The sequence below is a fragment of the Budorcas taxicolor genome, chromosome 20, assembly GCF_023091745.1.
Source record: "Budorcas taxicolor isolate Tak-1 chromosome 20, Takin1.1, whole genome shotgun sequence".
NCBI classification, from domain to species: Eukaryota; Metazoa; Chordata; class Mammalia; order Artiodactyla; family Bovidae; genus Budorcas; species Budorcas taxicolor.
In genome coordinates, this window is record NC_068929.1 from 16,071,132 (window position 1) to 16,085,060 (window position 13,929).

Consider the following 13,929-nt stretch of genomic DNA (forward strand, 5'->3'; position numbering starts at 1 on the left):
ATCCCTGGGTCAGGAAGGTCCCCAGAAGAAGGGAATGGCTACCCACCTCAGTATTCTGACCTGCAGAGTTCCATGGACAGAGGAGCCTAGTGGGCTATAGTCCACAGGGTTGCAAAGAGTCAGACACCACTGAAGCAACTTGGCATGCATGCAGAGACCCCTCATCCAAGGCCAAGTCCTTCCCAGGGTACTACATCCCAGGACTGAGTGGAGATAGAAACGAAGGGTCATTTGGTCCAGAGGGACAGCTCTGATAGGTCATGTCATCCCCAGAACTCACTATGGAGTTGGTTGTGGCTGTCAGGCTGGCACTGCAGCTCGACTTCTCTTCTGCTCAATCCCGCTAACCCACTCCTTCCCCGAGACAGGTGTGATTCCCAAGCACTCCTTAATAAATAGCTTCGTCTCTCTGTTAGAGTCACTCTCAGAGGAACCGAACAGTGACATCCATTATTTTCTGAGACAAGGCCAAAATAAAACCAGCCCTATTCAATGTCAAATGGACTACATTTGGCATCAACAAAATACAAGGGACACAAACGCCTAATGGCTTGCTCATAATCCTAGAAAAATTAAGATTTGTGATGAGAAGGAAAAATCCAAGGCCTGGGTGGATTTTCGTAAAAAGGAGCCTGAATTCCAAATGTGAACCTGAACACGCTGCCCTTCCTTTTTAGCCAAGTTTCTTTGTAAAATATTAATTGATGTGGCACCATAATTAGATGGTCTTGAAATTTCCAATGGCTAGAAGTTTCTCGGTGGTCCTTGTAGTCCACTAGGTTTCTGTTACCACAGCAATTAGCAACTTGTAAGAATTTAAAAGAAAAACAGTAAGCGGCCTTTCAATGGCAATTTACTATATCATGTGTAGATGCAAAAAATAATCACACTACATTTATAGTAATTCATAAACCAATTAACACATATATGAATTAAAGGACCAAAAGTCTTTCCCTGAAATGGTTGAAAAGAAGTTATCCAACTAATAAAAAATTTCAATCAGGTCTACATACCTTAGACTTCGGGAACGGGGGCGCATGGGTGTGTTTCTGCATCTGTTCTCTGTGGTGATGCTTTCGGTGGTACAAAAATGTTTTGATAAGAAGTGTAATTCATCTGGTGTCGGTTGATATGGTAACTGATGCAACTTCTCCTGGGAGGAACAGGATGACTACAACAAACCAAAGTGAGGTTTAATGACTATCTCAAAGAGAAACGCTTTACATGAATAGAGGTCACAGCACTAAATCTTGTTATATCACCATTTTATACTGCATCCTGTCCATGTCATAATGACAATGAAGGTGGAACGTGAAGTCACTCAGTCGTGTCCGACTCTCTGCCGACCCATGGACGGTATGTATACCTTGATGTGGTCTCCAGAGGTCCAGATGGCTACCATATTTTATCTCGCTTGTCTACAATTTCCTCAAAAATAGTTTACTCTCTGAAGAAAAACCAGGGTCTGAAAATGGATGGGACCCAGTCAAAACCAGAGCAAGAAAGTGACAACTGGAGTAAGAATTTGGGTGCAATAAATGATAGATTAGTTCTCAGCTGAGTGTGACATCCTCACTTCTAACACTTGCTATTCAGGTAAGTAACATAAAATTAATTCTATGATGTATAATCATAAATGAACTCTATGATGTATAATCACAGATAAAGTAATAAGGTAATGAGATCTGTCTTTCCAAAGCATGCTGTCCTTTGATGTGATTATCATCAATATGAGTCCTGGGTAAAAAGGGGATGGGAAAAGAAAATATTTATCTCACTAATGCCATTGTTTTAAAAACTGGGAATTGGAAATTTTTTCTGTGTTCTCTGACTGAACGCTATTTTTTTTTTAACTGCTTCAGTGGTGTTGAGTTTTTTAATCCCTTGAACCTAGATGTGCTCTTTGAAAATCACTCAGCACTTAGAGAAAAGTAAGATAGAAAAGGTGAATGGCTAAACAACACTGCTTTTAATCAATGTGAGAAATATAACTATTAAACAATGTGATTGCTTTTTTGTTTTTATTGAGAGGTAAACTCTTTAAGTGATTCTAACAAAAGAAATGAGAAATGTTTGAGTAATGGAAACACAGGTAGAATAAGCATATTTTGAAAGATACCACTCATTTGACTATTCCATTTTTTAAATTAAAAAAAACCTGCCACATCAAGAGCACACTTCATAAACACCGCAGCACTACACTGTAGTAATTAGAAATTAATAGACTAAAGCTTTAAAATATCCTTATACCTTGAAATTATAAAATACTTTCTAAGTACATACTAAGACAAAGAGGAATTTTTACAATGTAATGAGATTATTTTATAAACTATAAAAATGAGAACACGGCTAGAAAGACTTCTGAGGTAAACCAAAGCTCTAGTCATAAAACACAAGTAAAGTCGTAAATACTGTCACTATGAAAAAAGAAACAAAACACACAAAGTCAACTCAAGACATCAGTGAAAGAGTAAGAAAAATCAATGCCAGCAGGAGAGAAGCAGCGGCCATAAAAGCAAAGATGATGAAATTAGCAAATGGAAAACCAGAATTAAGAATATGTATATATGTCTCAAAGGTAAATCAATGTACACAATTCTGTAGCCAAGGTTCAAAAACCCAGATGTCTATTCATAAATTCCCAGTAATAACTTTTTGGTGGCAAACCATCAATTGAACTGATGGAAAGTCATTTAAAATATGCATTTAATCCACTTGATGTGAATGTTAATTCAGCTTTGCCACAGAAATATTAATGCATTTGATTCTGAGTTGCTGGCCCAGTTGCTGCTGGGCCGTTATGTACAGTACAGGGAGGATCATGTTAACTTTGTAAAATGTGAAAATTAATTCCAGAACCACACCAGACTTAAAGAGTTTCCCACAAGGCATTATGAACCTGTGCTTGCATGAGAAGGACACAAGTGACTTTAGGGAGTGATGCCCTCTGAGGAGGAGGGAAGAGAAAAGGCCTGTGCAGGAAGGGCTTTATTTCCACTTTAATATTTTATTTGTTAATCAAAATAAATGTTTATGTTAAAAATAGCTGTAGCAAATGTAATAAAATGTTTACAGGTGCTAACTCCAACCGGAAAACTTTGTGGTTATACCATATACATAATCATGTGACTGAACTCCATAGCAACGTGCCCAGGGCTTACTGATGGGGGTATGTTCGAATGAATGATGAGGTGGGAAAAGTATTACTGAAATGAGAGGCAAAGGGCCTCTCTGGGGAAACAGCGTCCCTCCTCTCAGTTGGGACAAACGAGGTGTGAATGGGAAAAGGGTGACACTATCCAAGTGACACCGGATGAGTTTATGGAACAGGGAACAACTGGAGGCTCTCCAAACAGCCTGGGAATTCAAAAGGTATCAAACAGGGGCCCCCAGAGTGAGTCACTAATGGACAGCAGAGGGTCAGTAAAGAAGTCAGTTCCAGCAAAGATCAGGGACCCAGAGGAGAACCAGTGACAGAGGTTGCAGGCGCTGTCCCTACGACCTCACAAGCTTACTGAAAAGATACCTCTGCTGGTCAATACATCCTTGCAATGGTACTTCTACTAGAGTTTCAAGAATTAGTTTGGAATTCCTCAATAAATTAAGTCCCATGACTTTATATTTCTACCATGCTCTCTAAATTTGGTGCCAGTAAGTCTCATCACCCAACTAGTTTGCACATATAACTTCTGACTACATCATAAATCAAATCCACTTTCAAAGAGTGAAGATTTACAAAAAGAACTGTGTTTCTAGTTCTCAAGGCAATTAGAAGAGTTTCCCCAAAATCTTGTGAGTAATGATATCATTCAAATAAACTAGTTTCCCAAGATAAGCATTTTGCAAAGGACAGTATTCACATGTACGTGTAGTTTTCTACTCAAAGTAATATTATTTTATAGTCAGACCTTATATTTATAAGTATTTATACTCTTATTTTTATTCTTTCCCCCAGCAGAAAATAATTTACCTGTGAGAAATATATGGGAGATGTCTTCTGACTGCTATAATTCTATATTACTTATTTTAAAATTAAAAATTATAATCTGAAAATTACTTTGGAAAAGTTTCTCAAATTAATTTTAACTACAAAACTTGAAATTAAGAGAAGCAGCAATACTAAATATCCTGAGGAAAGACTGATTAACTTCATATGACCAAATCTTTTCAATTTCAGAATGAAGCATTTTAACACTTGGGAATTTTGCAGTTTCTATAATACCCAAAGGACATGGTATTTACATTTCAGCATTAGCAACTTTGGAACTTGGCTAACAACAAACATCTGTAAAACTTAAGCTGTATTTTCAAAGTGTTTGTGACTTTATCCATATATATTCTGTATTTTTACTTAAAAAATAACCAAAATCATTTCTAATTAACTTAATGACAACCAGTTAACCCAGAAAATGAGACTCTAAAAGTGATTCAGGTTAGACTTAGAAAAGAAAAAAATGCAACTGCTGAGCAGCTTTGCACATTTTTTTGTCCTAACATTTAAAGGGCAAGAACATAGAGAAACTGAAGAAAATGAGAACCAGTATTTCAAATTTTCAATTATCATTTTTATCAATACCCAATAAGGAGGAAAAAATAACTGAACTTGTTAGAGCACCTACATTTCAAAAATCTATTTGCAATGTATTTTCAAAAATACATTTCAAAATGACTATCATTTTGAAAGTTACAATTTGATTTTGAAGGGGAAAAGAGGAATGTGAGATCCACAATTATATGATACCACCTTCTCCAATGAGATGGCTGGATGGCATCACTGACTGGATGGATGTGAGTCTGAGTGAACTCCAGGAGTTGGTGATGGACAGGGAGGCCTGGCATGCTGGGATTCATGGGGTCGGAAGAGTCGGACACGACTGAGCGACTTAACTGACTGACTGACTGACCTTCTCCAATAAAATAAACACCTAAGAGAAAAGCTGCCTTACCTCTGGGTAGAAGCTGTTAGAAACACATAATACATGTGTGTGACTAAAAGTTGTCTCAGAAAGCTTCTTCTTCAGGCACATACGTAAGTCAGGGACAGCAGTGACATCATGACAGATGGGCAGGTCAGATTTACTAATTATCAAGTTTGGTTTAAGCAATACCTTGTGAATTCCTTTTTTAAAAAGTCAAGTGCCCAGGGTTGAGAAGCTTACTGTATTCTTATTGCTACAACACAGGGGTTAGTAAACAGCCCCTCAGTTCATTCTCTGTGCCTCAGAGCTTTGAGCCATAAAATGATGAAAACAATGGCAACTACATTATAAAGTATGTTTTTACAAATAAATGAGACAATTAAACAAGTCAATTAAATTTTACAATTTATATTTTTTTCATTTTTTTCAAATTTTTCATTTACTATTAAATGAGCCAATGCATTGTAAACAGTGAGACTAGTACCTAGCACATAATAAGTGTTTATAAAAATATTTCTAAAGTACTTCGTACCATATGGGCTCCACATCTATGTAGCTCACCCTCACTTTTTAGATTCACTTTTAAAAATGACATTGATTTACTAGCTAGAGACAGAAAGAAGAAAGATCCTGCATGCTCCCCTGTTTTTCTTGCAAAAGAGAAACTTCTATATCCAAACTATAATAAGACTTGATGGCAGGGCAAAGCAAGGTGATATAGTTAAAATAAAAAGGATTTGAAGTCAAGAAAGAAGATATAAATCTGGGGCATGGGGATGATTCAATGAGAGAATATAGGAGAATGGGAGAAGTACTCTGTTTGCTGGTGGTTGGCTTCTAACTGGAGATGCTCACAAGTCTAGGGAAGAATAAATTCTTACTCTTTTTTTTGCTTTCTGGTCAATCAGTTTCAGCAATCATTTTCACACTGTGGTAGCCAATGCTTTCAAGATCTAAAACATGGGCTAATTATAAACAATGATGCTTACTGACACACAAAAAACAAGACTTTGTTTACCGTTATTTAGTGACAATTCTATCCACTGAAGCTACTCAAGAGTTTTGAATGTCCTTTCCTGGATGTGAGGCTGAAGTGCCACTGAAACTATTCAAGGCAGTCAGGATGCTTCACAGAAATGATCTAAATGGACAATTAACCCACATACCACAACACAATGGAATAATGGACAGGAAAATAAATTATTGCTCCTCAATAAAATATTATAAGAATATGGTAAAAATAATCCAACAGATTTTAACAGGCCAGTGTTTTGCTCTAGAAAACCCATGTTACATTGCATCTGGAACTCTGGAAACATAAAATATAAGGCACTGGTGATACCAATTAAAATTTCTACATTTAATCACAGTTTCTTTTCAATTCACTGATATTAAGTGTGAATCTATATGCTTAGCACAGTGCTGGGGTTGATGGGGGAGGGGAAAGATAGATACCCCTTTGCAATAAACCAAAGCTTTTGACAAAATGAAGATGAGAATGACTCAGAAGCAGCTCTAAAACCTTCAGGCCCACGTTCCTGGCTAGTCCAAGAGCTTTCAGACTGCTCCACTGGGCACTTACTGACTGACCTACACCATATCCTAGGTCCTTCTGAATGACCACCAGCTTCTAAATCTCTGTAGAAGCTCTGTAGAAGGGGAGGGAGGGAGCGGAGGGACAGATAGGGAGTCTTTAGCAGATGCAAACTATTATATAAAGAATGAACAAACAACAAGGTCCTACAGTATAGCCCAGGGAACTGTATTCAGTTTCCTGGAATATATCCTAATGGAAAAGAACATAAAAAAAGAATGTATATATGTGTATGTGTATAACTGAATCACACTTTGCTGTACAGCAGAAATTAACACAATATCGTAAATCAACGATATTTCAATAAAAAAAAGTAAAGTAAAAAAAATAAAGCTCTGTAGAGACAAATATCCCACAATATCACTAATTTAAATGAGAAGGCAAGTATCCAAGCCACTGAATCACTTTCAGTAATTGCTAGGGCTCTTGTTGAAATGTTGTAGTTTGCGGCAACAGTATTCTTCTTCCTCTATCCCATTTCCATGGCTTCATCGTGTCTCTGTATTGATCTTAACCTATTGCTAAGTTCTTTTAATCTCTTCCTAAAAGAAAGTTTTTATCCAGAAGGTACAAATTTAAGACTTGCCATTTCTTTTCTTTGAAAGAGAAAAACTACAAAACAAAACAAAACAGAACTCTACATCTAAGCCATACAAGAAAAAAATGACCCAGGCCATCAACGTTTAATGGCATTTTCAGTACTAATATCACTGGCATGGAACCAAAGCAATAAAACCAGATTGTGTTCCCTCCCCTCCCCCCAAACACCAAACAGTATTAAAACAAGAGCTCCCAGTCTCCTCCCACCTTGTGATCTGGGGACTTGCTCAATTTGTGCACCATAATTTAAAAGCCTGCAGCAAAGAGTATGTCCTTTTTGCGTTTGTCAGCTCATCATTTGATATGAAGCGTTCTCGGAGGGGCAGACATGCAGAATTTATCCTCTCCTCCCTATCAGGGCACAGCCGGAGAAAGTGCTGCCCATGCAAGAGCTCTGGGGTAGACAAGAGGAAAACTGGGCACTTACAGAGACCGTAGAGCTGGGAGTGTTTGTCCCATAGCCAGAGGAGGGGAGAGAAGCCAAGGACCAGCGGCGTCCATCAGTCCTGGTGAGAAAGTGTGATTAGCTTAGGCCAACACTGGGGTAGGGCTACACGGGAACCCCAGGGAAGCTGAGTATTCTCAGTCGAACAAATGGCACAAACATAGTCAATGAGGATGTGGAAATGTTCAGCAAGGGCCAGAGTAAACAAACATTATACAGCAGGTTGACGTTTATTTAAACTGAATCAATACACCCAAACAAGTAGAAAGTGAATGGGTTGATCCATATTATTGATCTCTCACTAATACACTTTGACAAAATGAATACCAGGGATAATTACATTGGTCGGACTCAGCAGATTCAGATGAATAAAAATAGAAAGGCAGGAGGAAAACACTCCTATGTGGAAACTGATAACTGGGGCCACGATCTTCGGAAAGGCCTGAGTTCCAGCATGGCATAAGAGCCTCTGGGGACTTCCACCGCATCTTAAAGACTTTCAGCTTATTACTTTCAAGAGAACAATCCTACCCATCACACCAAAGGAAGGGAGGATCAGGGGCTCGTGGCCGGCTCAAGCCTTAAGTGGCAAATAACTTTAGCACTAAGAAAGTGACTGACCTTGTGTTCAGAATCTCTTAAGAGTTATTACCTTCTGACATGACCTGGCTTTATAAAGTGTTCCAGCAAATGCCTTTTTCAGAGTTTATGAGTGTGTGGCCCAGCTCTGGCCAGTGACAGGGAATGAAGAAAGAAAATTCTCCACTCATGGTAGAAGCTAATGCAGAGTAGAGTGACCTGTGCTAGTCACAGAGGCGAAGCTGTCAGGAGTCTTAATAGAATAAGGTTTTTATCTCCAAATGGCAACAGGATGGATAGCTTCTGGGTTGAACTCTATAGTTATTAAGTGGGATCATTACAAGGGTCTCAGATGAGTTGTCAAAGCAGTGAAGGCAATCCTGTTGCTAAAATAGGATTATTTTATTAGAAATAATAAAATAACTATTTTATTAGCAATTTTGAATAGGACTATGCCTTCAAAATCACATAACACGGTGAAGACAAATATACACACATTTGCCATGGGGAGAAAAGGAAAAGCGCACTTTTCTAAAGAGCTGTACTGATTCTTTGACCATATGTAGCCTTTTTGTAACTCATGATTTATATTAATTTACCAAGTGAGATATAAGAGTAGACCAAACTGAGCACAGACAGGTTCACTATAAGGGGGCATCAGGGAATTCTTCAGAATTTGACTTGAATTTGAGAAATGTCACAATCACATGTTTATGCAGAAAACTGACATCTTAGCCTACATTATAATCAAAGGAGAATATAATCATAGGTCACCATGGATGTTATTTTTATCTCCAATAAATGCAAATGGTCCACAAAGACAAAATGAGAAATTCAAGTGGATAAATCACAGAAATAGTACAATGTTAAGATTTTAGTAAAATTTACCTGTCAATTCTGTGACCATGATTGGAGGACAACTGAATCAAGTATTTTTTGTTTTTAAAGAAGCAAATTAAGATGTTTGTAAAAGTATCAGATAAAAGGAATGAAAATAAATGCCACAAGTTCTCTAGAAATAATTTTATACAATTTAAAATGTTAAAAGATTTAAGAAGAAACTAATTCGAATAATATGTTTCCAAAGACAACTGACCATCAATTAAACGGACACAGGTTGGTCCTGGCTTATTTGGCTAATTATTACAGACTTAAGAACCTATGCCTGGACTCTCTATTTTAACAATTTTTAAAAGAATATGACTTTCAAAGAATTATTCAGTCCACTTAATAGCAATTATCAGAAACTAGTCTTTGGAAAGAGTGAGGGACACAATTTCCCCCACCATGACTCTGCGTTGTGATTCATTAACTCTCCTTTCCCTCAGGTATCAGTGACCATATATCAGATGAATGAACAACTCCAAGAGGAGACATGTTTCTTATTAGTTCTGAAGCATAAATTACATTTGCTTACTCTGGAAAACACATGACTAGAAAGATGTTTAAACAAGAATGTGCTCAGTACTCTGTACAGCCACAGACCAGAAATAATTTATGTCTCATAAAGTTCCCTAAGTTGTCTGTGTCTATTTATTCAAATGGAACACAAAGGACCAACTGCATTTTCATTACTGTGACAACTGCACATGAGAACTTCCTATATATGCGATATATGTGCTCTAAGAGATAGCATGCCCTTTTTTTGAAGAAAGCTATCCACAGAAGTACAGTTTGGATCCTACTAATAATGTTTTCTTTTCTTTGTAGCAGCTACCAGTAAAACGTTACCTGAAAACAAAACTACATTCTTGCCAAAGCCACAAGGCTTTTTTTTTTTTGAAAAGTGTGTTTCCTTTGTGGGTGGAAATTTCAATGTTAAACTAAATGAAAAAGTAACATGAGAAAAACATCTGATGGGAACACAGGCTACAAAGCGACTAGCAAAAACGACAACAACAAAAGCAAACAAACAAAAACAACCCGCTCAAAACCCACCCCTCCCCGCAAACCTCCATCATTTCAATACTAACCACAAAAAGTTAGATTGATACGGTGTACGACAAAGGAAGAAAGAAAAGTTCCAGTATCAACCTGGCTATCACAACTGCATAAAGAGGAAGCAGGTTTCATTATTTGTTTGTTGGAGTCATCTGGCATGATACATTTTATGGTCTAGTTGATATGGGAACAAGATGAACTATGCCAATATAACGTAACCAGAGTAACTTCAGCCCACCTGTGCTCAATGAGCGTCTCATGACCTGACCTCAGCGGGCAAATCTGTTTCATTAATTTGTCTATGGAAATACATTCTGACATTTCACCTGATAAATAACAACTAGGCAGCCAGGAGACATCCCCAGCATTTATTCAGGGCTCTCTCAATATTTCTAAGGAAGTGAAGGCAAGGTATGATATGGAAACCTATACACAACTTCTGGGGAAGGCAGACCAATGTCATCACCTCCACTTTACCACCAAGGAAGACAACATCAAGTGACTCCACAAGCAGGTGGATTGTAACTCAGTATCCCAGTTACTGGTTGGGTGTGCTGCAGTCAACGGGGTCGCAGAGAGTCTGACACGACTCAGCAATTGAATAACAATGATCACAGCTACTAGCAAAATACAAATGTATTTCCTTGTTCCAGATAAAACCCACTACACTATGACATGCATTTTCATCCTAGTATTTTAGTCCAGTACTAAAAAAATTAACTTGATAATTTCACTCTCAGACACACATTAGATGGTATGGAAAACAAGTGTGTGTTGTCTTATTTCCCAGCCTTAACTGCAACTAGTACACTACCAGGAGATGAATACTGCAGGGAAATTCTCACATGTTATAAGTAGGGTCAGAAAAGATTCATAAGTCTGACCTTTATCCCTTTACCCAAGAATAATTTTTAAAATAGGGCCATCTCTTTCATCTGCTGAACTGAATATACAAAATAATAAAATGTGGGACTCCCCAAATGGCATTACTTCCTAAGGTCTCAGAAATGCATACCAAATGGTAGGGAATGGAGACCCATGAGTGGAATTTCCATGTTTCTTGAATGAAAAATCAACTTTAAAATGGAAGAGAAAGATGCCAGATGTTAAAAATAGGCCAATTTGAGTTTTCATAGAAAACACAGGTTCTGTTTACTTGAATAAAAGTTTAAAAAGTCCTAATCTAAATTAATACTTTTTGAAGACTGTGCAGTGAGTTCCATCTAGAAATTCCTGCAAAATGAACCAGAGGTCTCCTGTGATAATTTTCTGTTACGGTTTACGGCTTATTTGTCAAAAATTAACATGCCTGGGGGTTTGTGTATTTTTTTTTTTTTTAATAGCACAGAAACCAGAGTCATCTGTCCTCTAGTCAGCCACTTAATTATTAGGTTCTCTTCATTTCTATAAATCTGGCAGGATTAAAAGACTGATTTCGGCCACATTTAAAAACAGGCTATGAGATGTGCATTTTCTTTTTACTTCAAGTAATTAAATGCATTCCACCACCACCTCCCCCGCCTTTTTTTTTCTTTTTCAAAGAAATGTATTTTAAGGACTATGCTGTGTTCTTTTTTAAGCCAATTTTTACAGGATTTCCCTTTTCATTTAGAATAGTAGCATCATTGTGAATTAACATTCACTGGACAAACACAGGCTTTGTGGAACCAATTAACTGTCACATTTTCTTTACAGTGCTTACAGGCTGTAAGAGGACTGAAAGAATCAAAGTTGGAATTGGGGAAAACCAGGGTGTGGGTCTCAGAAAGTTCCTTGGAGATCACATCTCAATTACTTTTTGTGCTCCCTATGGGGAAGGCCTGGTACACGTAGGCATTTACCATGTGGTGGCGAATGTGTGATTAGACAAGAGAAGCTTAATTATCAGGAACTGCATATACACTGTAAGCAGATCCTTTCCTCTGGACCTAGTAACAGAAAACACATTACGTGATGACAAACGGCGGTGATGACACCGCAGGTTTGCACATAATGTGTTAAACCTATTTTTTTAACCTACCTGTATGTCTTGATTAAATGTTACCTTAATTCATTTCAAGGTATGATTAGCTCTCTGAACAAAATGTAATAACTGTGCAGGACATTTGGACCATAAAAGCAATTCCTTCCGAATATTCAGAAACCCGGCTAAAGGGGCAATTTTGTCTTCCGTGTGTTTTCCCTGACTGGAAGAGGAATGGAGCAAAGTGAAGATTTGAATGAGACAGGGGAAGCACACTAATTGCACACTCAGAAGAGGAGGCTGTGCAGACATCTCTGACTGGGAGAAATCACAGTAGGTGATCCCAAGACAAAAGCTTTGGTAGCAGATCGTATGCCCACTATCCTCCGAGCAACAATATCTCCTTGTGACTCACCAACCCAGATATGAGACATATAGCCTTGATACTTGGAGTCCAATTCTAACTAAGAAAGGAAGAGAAAACACTCAGGAAAGTCACTAAATTGCTGGCTTGGTGCTCTCAGGGAAAGAGGCATCTTAAGAGTTTATACCTTGTGATGCCAAGTAAGGCCATTTTTAGTTATTTATTTATTTTTGAGTATTTCAGTAACAATGACGACTGCACCAGGACACACGATGAATCAAGTCCTTATAATATAAGCTCGGATAAGTCAGTAAAAGTCTGTTGAGCATCAAAAGCATGTATGAGACGCTACACTAGGGATGGGAGAAAAGGTGAAAATGTTTTTTTCTGCCCTTAGTGGGAGCCCACTATCTAGGGAAGGACCAAGGGAGGCATCTATAATGCTAATGGGTAGTGGAGGAACTGGGGCAGGGGGGAGGGTTTCTCCACATAACACATTATCACTCTACTCACAAAAAGTTCTTACCTCCGTGCAAATGAAAAATGAGCCGAGGCACTGGGGGAGAAATTTCTTGGACTATCTTGAGGGCTATTTCCTGTAGAGAGAAAGAAGGAAAAAAAAAATGACATGAAGATTTAATTCTTGTATCATTAGCTACATCCAGAACGCTCTTCTCTTTAGCAGTAAGCTTCTGCACACCTTTGTAAAATGTCCATCGCCTCAAAAACTGCTTTCGTTTTATTTGGAGGAGAGGAAGGGATTGGCTTGAGTTCTAGCACAACTTTGCAAGGGTGTAATATATGAATAAACAAACCCATGTCACCAACCAACAGACTTCCACATATTGCATAATAGAAGTATTTCAGTCCCACAGAATAATGAATACATACATAGGTCTTGGTTCCTGCTCTTCCAGATGTTAACATTTCCACAGTAGGATAGATAGAGAAGATAAGCTTCAATTGGGAGGGTGAGACTTTCCATTTTAGGAAGGCAGCCTCGGTAATTTTATTTACCGAAACAGAAGAAAAGTCTGAGGTCTCAATAAATCCTCATTCTTCAAAGCACATATTTTAAAGGCAGAAATGTCAGAACATGGCATAAAATACTGTGGAGAACCCCAGCAGTTCAGACCTCAAATGACCCAGCCGAGAGGCCCAGAAGTATCTTCTTCAATAGTCCCTCTGCTCCTAGGCAGCTGAGGGGATGACTGGCCAGGCTGCCTGTAAAGCCACAGCCACCCAGCGGCTGGCAGAAGGTGTCTTCCCCAGGTTCTTACGTGGTGGGTGGAACATGGATGCTTATGTAAGGTGACAGCTCGTCTGGAGGCTTGCTACTTTCCCCACGAGAACATGCAACCTGTTGCTGATCACTGGGCAAGCTTGGCAGGCAGCAGGTGAGGGGAGGCCCAAGGCAGCCAGACCACCCTGCTTCCCTCTGCATGGTTAATTAGGCTGGCAGAATGGCCTGAGGACCGGATGGGACTGTAGCCGGTTTAAACAAGGAGGTTAGGAAAGGCTGCA

The 13,929-nt window shown here is 38.5% G+C and overlaps 1 protein-coding gene across 2 annotated transcripts in view; it reads right to left on the reverse strand.

The window, feature by feature from the left end:
* The window catches only part of MAST4 (microtubule associated serine/threonine kinase family member 4), a 614,194-nt gene that overhangs the window by 66,693 nt on the left and 533,572 nt on the right, over positions 1-13,929 (reverse strand). For both annotated transcript variants that reach the window (XM_052659092.1, XM_052659093.1), the window contains 3 exons: positions 12,932-13,001; positions 7,541-7,619; positions 1,014-1,171 (listed from right to left, as the gene is read on the reverse strand). In XM_052659092.1, the coding sequence (XP_052515052.1) occupies positions 1,014-1,171; positions 7,541-7,619; positions 12,932-13,001 (307 nt within the window). The remainder of the gene's footprint in view (positions 1-1,013; positions 1,172-7,540; positions 7,620-12,931; positions 13,002-13,929) is intronic.